The sequence below is a fragment of the Stegastes partitus genome, unplaced genomic scaffold (assembly GCF_000690725.1).
Source record: "Stegastes partitus isolate 25-593 unplaced genomic scaffold, Stegastes_partitus-1.0.2 Scaffold673, whole genome shotgun sequence".
Taxonomy (NCBI): domain Eukaryota; kingdom Metazoa; phylum Chordata; class Actinopteri; family Pomacentridae; genus Stegastes; species Stegastes partitus.
In genome coordinates, this window is record NW_007578404.1 from 158,220 (window position 1) to 165,000 (window position 6,781).

A 6,781-nucleotide genomic window follows, 5' to 3' on the forward strand; every position below is an offset into this window, starting at 1 on the left:
TTCTAGAAAAACACACACAAATCACATTCTTCAAACAACAAAGCTGCACATCACTAAAAATACTTTCATTTGCTGCTGGAGGGGGCTCGCAGTTCATTTGAACTCATGCCTGTATTTAAGTGGTTGCAGAAACTCTTCACCAAACAGAGCTCTTTGTATGAGATTGGCTCATCTCTTTACACTACAAGGGATATTGTCCAGTGAGGGGCCAAATGGACTAATCACAGTTGACGTGTGAAGTCTCCGCTGCCCAGCGGCTCTTCGGGTCAGATCAAGCTGTTTGCAGACTTCCCTGGACCACAGCAATGGAAGTTCAGAGCAAGAATTTCCGATGGGCACCGGGTTGTTTGTACATGCAGCATATGCTGCACATGTCGTTGTCACACAGCCAGGACAGCCTTTACAAATGAAAAAAAATGGATTTTTCTTGAAGAATACTGCGGCTCTGGACTCGCTTTTACGAAATCTATGTATGTGAAGTCGGACACAAGGTCCTGAAGTGAAGCATATATTTAATTCAGAAAGAAACTTGGCCTTGCGTACCTTCCGGATATGTATGAGACAATGAAGATCGTTAATCACGTAGAGTTTTAGAGAAACCACAGACAGAAAAGATCAGCATCCAAAATCCACACATGCGTGAGACAATTTATGATTGGTGCATAAAGCTAACATAGCTTGAAACCAAATTAATTCCTGCTGTAAAACTGAAGCGTAAAAGTTGATTAACAAGCCGGCGGGAAAACCGCCGGTAAGACCAGTTAGTGTCGTATGCACAGTAACTTTATACAGCAATAAAACATGTGTTGCTGTACTTGTGACCCTGTGTTCCTATATTTACAGTCTTCTCCCGACTGTAAACCCGCTGGCTTTCTGAATATAGCGATCACGACGTATTAGGGACAGCCCGAGCATCTCAAAGCAGCCCGAGGGATCCAGGTTAGCAGAACCAAAAAAAAAAAAAAAAAAGCGTAGATGGGTGCCTGCCATGTTGCAAAGCCCTAAATTATCATCACCAGCTGCACGCAATCCTTCACAAGAGGACCCACACAGGAACACAGCATCTGGTTTCAACACTAAACTGTAATAGAAATGACAAAACACACAGTCAGGTCCTCATCTGTTGCTATCTCGGCCACTTGCCACGATGCTGCCGAGGCCCAAAACCAATTCTGGAATCAGAGTTTAGTCCCGAGCTCCTATTTCACATCTGGTGGTACAATATTGGAATAGTTTAGGTGTATGATTTATTCATATTGTGATGTTTATGGATCATGAGCTTTAAACTGCTTCCAAACAAAGAATTTTTGACTGTTTTATATTGGACACACTGATTTTTTTTATTTTTTTTATTTTTTTTTGGAGGAAACGCTTTAAGCCCTGTAACAATAAATTAAACAGAAGCGCTGTTCTGTAAACTTTAAACATCAAAGTAAAACGATGTCACGTTTGGTGTAAGAGCAGCAAAAGTCACAAAGGTTAGTCGTTAGTCATGTTTAATTTTCCTACATTTCTGAATATTCTCCAGTCACCATTTCACTTTATTTTTCTTAATAAAATCTTTAAAATGTTTATTTTTGACACGTGTAAAAGACACGTAACTAACTTTTAGCATTGTCAGTTACACATTTATCCAAAGTTTAAACCATTTAAATCATTTAATAACTAGCTGTGACAGATTCTACCCTAAATCATATTTGTAGACGGAGCCTCTTTCCAACCATTGTTGTCCAAAGCTTTTTTTTTTTAAACCCAGCGCCTGCAGCGTTACAGTACGCATATGATGGACTGTTTAATCTAAAACATCTTCTTTCAATAGATTTCTGTCACATTCATCTTCTGGGAATAATGAATTGGGCTGTTTAAGCATGCTCTGGTGGAAGCTTTGAAAATGCCCGCTCTTCTTAGATCTACTGTCCAATGAACCCAAAGTTGTTTATGTGGCAGCTGCTCATGGTCACTTCCGACAACAGCCAAGTAAACAACGCTTTGGAGGTGGCACAGTTCATAAACCTGAGCGTCTCTATCTGTGGAAAGTGTGTGTCTTTACATCGTCAAAGCCCTGGAAGTGCGGCAAATTTGGAAATCGCATCGGTGTTGAGTCAGCCATGAAAACATGATGTTGGAACCCTGAGCCCTCCACATCTTGACTGTGTGAGCTACGTCAGGCGTGTCGGCATCGAGTTCCCGTTTTCCAACATGCAAGAATAACCGACTCTCTGCTCTGGTTCCCCCGGTGCCAAATTAAAAAATTTGCAGCCTCTCTGTCTGTCTCACTAGGTTCCTTACAATAGCTCCGACATAAACACATAAATTCGCAGCTGGCCACCGTGGCCGCTCTTAATCTCTCGTCGGCGTTATTAAATACAGCTTCTCATAACGCTAGAAACTGTCTTACACTGTGTAAATAAGTCTAACAAGGGCAGTATCAGCGGTGGAAAGTCTGAGGTGAAAGCTTCGCACTGAATCATGCTTTCAGTCGAGCGGGTTTAATCTATCATTTGACAGGCCAGGAAGGCTACCGGGGCATCCTGACTTCAGTTTAGCAAATATACTGTGATCCATGGAAACCAAACACAATGCTTCACGGGCGAGGAGGAGGAGGAGGACATCGGTGCCTCGGTGGCTCGACTCCACTTCTGAGAGCATCATCTCACGCTGCCAGACCTTTCCTCTGAGGGAAAATATGCTTTCTGAAAACGCTTCGCTCTTTTCCAAAATATTTGTCATCTCTGAGAGAGTTTGGTTCTTTTTTCCCATCATAACGGCTCCTGTGGAAGCGGAGAAACGAGCCGTGCACGTCGGAGAAAAGATGAATTTTTATGAGGTCATGAATTTCCCATAACAAGCGAGTGTCACTGGTTTTTCGCTCACCCTCTTTAATCGAGTTGTAATGTCCGTCGCCCTCGGAGACGCTGTTTGGGTTTTTCAGCGGGCTCTTCTTGTTCTTCTCCGCCTTTTTGTTGGCTGCTTTCGCTGAGGACAGAAATGACATTAAGACAGAAACAGCGCATGTATACATTTCTCCTGAAAATGGAACCACAAAAGGTTGAATCTCATTTTAAAGTGCTGATTCATTGCAGCCAGGATAGAGAGGAATAGCAATGGTGTTGACAAAAGAAAAAAAAAGAAAAAGAAGCTTTGATGGGATTCAGTCCTACACATATGGACGGATTCAAGATCGGGGACTGAACCAAGAGATAATTTCTGGGCACAGAATTTGAAAACTTTTAACTCTTGTGCTCCTTTCATTCAGCTAAAGCGTGGCTCCCGCTCACATTAGCTCAATAATTTGCACCCTCGTTGAAAAGATTGAAGGGACTAAATGGATTCATGCGGCGATAACACGTTCGAGATAAATGCCTCTGGGTTCAGATCAATCACGGAAACACCCGGCACGAGAGGCAGGATGGGGGGCAGGGAGTCACATTCCAGGAACCGAAGATGGAAGTGAGACGCGTGCTTTTTTTATTTGACTGAGTTCCAGGTCACGAAAGGCCCCCACATGACAACAACCCCTCCCTCCTCACATCTGAAAGTCTTTATCGTGGTTCTGGGGACAGGTTAAATCCTCCTCTGAGCTGCACATGTGGTTCGGCGTAGCAGATTTAGAAAAGCACCGACATATGGTCACTGGGATGTTGGCGTGGTGCAGGCGGCGCTCACGGTGATGAGAAGCTGAGCTCAGCACAGCAGGAATAAAAACTCCAGCGAATGCATTCAAGATTTTCTTTTTATGTCTAACACTAAACTCCGACGACACGGCTGCTTCTCCGGCGTGTTGTTTGAAAAAGGTTTTCACCCTCAGCTTCACCTTTGGAAACTACAAGGTTTTCCTCGTGTGGGTATGTGAACTACTGAACCCACCGTTTTATTTCTTTCACATCAGACGAAAGGCTAAATTCTCCTCCGTATAAACTAAACTATTTCTCTACACTGCTACTCTGAAACTCTTCAGATAGTGGAAATATTAATCATATCATCAAGCTGACTCAAAACTGACACACAAGTATTTCAGCAAATGTGTCCAAATAGCAAAAAACTGCACTTAAAGCTGCACTAATCGTGTTTTGGGTCACTTGGGAGCAGTGATAGGAGCTATAAATAGGCCGTGCATTGTTGTCATTGTGCATATTTAAATTCAGCTGACACCACTTCTGCAGGAACTCTGTGAGACAAACAGCTCGTAGCGCTTGATGCTACACCTTGTTCACCTATAGTTCCTTTGGGGTTTTGCCTTCCTGCACTGGAAAGGTTGTCAGTTTAGCAGAGAGTTGTTATATTTTCTGAAAAAAGATGCGTACTTTAAGAAAAGTTGTGGACTGTAAAAACCAAAACTATAACCAGAAAAGCCCTAAAATGTTCTGTATCACTGAAGGGAACTGGAGAGTCCAAGTATATATAGTTTTTGTGTCACTAGTATTAAATTAGATATGGTTATTTTATGCACTGCTAATATAACAAAAAGTAGATTAGTGCAGCTTTAAGTACAATGTTTTAATTAATCTGTTTGTGATAATTAAGAGTCCCCACATTTATCATCAACTAAGATGCTGGAAAATGTTTTATCTCAAAGTGCTTGTAGTCATTATTCATGTTCCATTTAACACAGAACGAGTGATGTCAACATAAATACAACCCCCCCTCCACAAAAAAACACACAAATCAAATGGAAGCAGTGACCTGTGTGTGTTCTGCATGTTATCATCTTCCACCTGCAGCAGGTATCGCTGCAGAAACACGTGCAGCCACATACCTAAAACATGAGGTCACTGTCGACACAGCTGCTCTACATTATCTGCCACCGGCCAATAGGAACCCTCCGTGCCCGTTACTATCCTCCAATCGGCTGGCTGCATTTCAAACATACCTTCGAAACCTGCTATTGCATAAGCCGAGACTCCCCCGGTGAAAGATCTGAGCCGTGCGTTTTCTACACGGACCACAAGCGTGGATTTCACATGTGCTCTGGCACCTCCGTGTAACGCAGTCCTGACCTCTGCAGCGCACAAAGCGTTTAATCCTGCTGCTGTGCAGACGCCACACACAAGCACGGGTCTGATCTATGCATGCTGGGGAGTGAGGAGGAGGAGGACGACTACCTCACAAGGTCGTTGTTGTTGTGTGTGTTTTTTCTTTTCTCCTCACATCCATCAACGTGTGAATTAAATTCAGCTGCTCCTTTAGAGTCACGTCGAGGTTCAATCGGATGCCTCGAATTTTCCGTTTTCATGAATCAAATGGGGTTAGTTGAGAAAAAGTAACTGAAAGAGTTGCCTTGCAGGCAATATGATGCTGCAACTTCTTTTAAAAATCGTTTGTTTTTCACTTTACAACCATCCACAAATTCCAAACAGCCTCATAAACAGGTGTTATTTTTTAATGCGATGCTTATTTTATTCTCCAAAACATATTCTAACTTTTTTATCCATGCAGTGCTCTCATGTACTCAAAAACACAAAACTTAAACATCTGAATGATTTGCTGTCGTCTTGTGGGAAAACCAACTTATGGATTTACTTAAAAGTTTCTGCAGAAGTTTAGTTTTGTCTTCCAAGATGTTGCAGCAACACAAACTGTCAGCTTGAGTCTGTAGCATTTCAAAAATCCATATTGTTGACTGATTGACCTAACAAACGCTGAGATGCTTTTGTGGAGGCTGTCTGGAGCAAGCTGTTCTGCTGTATATGCAACACAGCTTGAATCTGATGGAGTTTTTGGTTTAAAAGAAATGCAACACTTTCTCAAGTTGTCCCACACAGAGACGGCAACGCTTTTACCTGGTTTTGCATCAGCCGGGGTTTTATCTGTCTGCTTGCTGCTGTCTGCCGCCTTTCCCTTTGGCATCTTCTTGACGGGGTTTTGTCTAGAGTGTTCACGCCCGTCAGGTATCGAGGCCACGGGCTTGTCCAGCACTTGGACCTGGTTGTACTGCTCTCTCGTCAGCAGCTCCTGCATGTAGTAATCCTCATCCTCAGCGACATAGCCATGGCTGAGGTGTGCAAACCCCACGAGGAGTCCCAGCAGAGCCAGGGGGGTGAGGAGGCTGAGGCGTTGTCTTGTCATGACCTGGGGGATTATCTCCAGCTGAGAGTCCCGATGCCGTCTCCAGAGGAGCCTGCTGCTGCTGCCGGGCTGCGTCCCATCAACTGCTCGCCTTCCTCTCCCTCCCCACTCCAACGCGAAGAGTTCACAAAGTTCTCGGAGCACTCCAAGTCACTGACGAAAGCAGCGGAGCCAGAGGGTCCATGGACGCCTCAGCCTGGGAAAAATGCAGTGAGGGAGGGAGAAAGCAGAGAGAGCAAGGAGATGAGGGAGCAGAGAGGGAAGAGGCAGGGAGACAGACTGTGCAGTCGTCTTCTTCAGATGCTGGCAGGTGACTCAAAAAGAAATCTCTTGTCTGAGTCAAACCAGTCCAGGGCGCTGACACACTGCCGAGTCATTTTATTGGTGTGGGTAGAAGTAAAATAGAGACTTAAATTGACACAGTTAGGATCTGCTTTCATCTTCATCTCCTCCCACTCTGTCTGGGGCAGGAGCTGCTTTGAAAGTTTCCTCTGTCCTGGGTAACAACTCGGGCACTTCAACAGCTCCTAACCAGACCTGTGTCCAGGCAGAAGCTAACGTCCAAACTTGGATTCCCCAAACAAACGGCGGCAGACGTCTTCCCCTTTGTAGCTGCATCGGCGGGCGAGTTATTGAGGTTTTATATCAGCTAACACCGGATAATATCCCTTTACTGGCAGAGATGATTAACTTGTTGCTCTTCCTGCCTTTTTTG

At 44.1% G+C, this 6,781-nt stretch overlaps 1 protein-coding gene across 1 annotated transcript in view; it reads right to left on the reverse strand.

Moving 5' to 3' along the window:
- cpxm2 (carboxypeptidase X (M14 family), member 2) overlaps positions 1–6,781 on the reverse strand; it is a 31,490-nt gene extending 24,709 nt beyond the window's left edge. Inside the window, exons 1-2 of the mRNA XM_008290440.1 lie at positions 5,781–6,781; positions 2,875–2,976 (exon numbers count right to left, since the gene is read on the reverse strand). Coding sequence (XP_008288662.1) covers positions 2,875–2,976; positions 5,781–6,066 — 388 coding nt within the window. The 5' untranslated portion in view covers positions 6,067–6,781. The remainder of the gene's footprint in view (positions 1–2,874; positions 2,977–5,780) is intronic.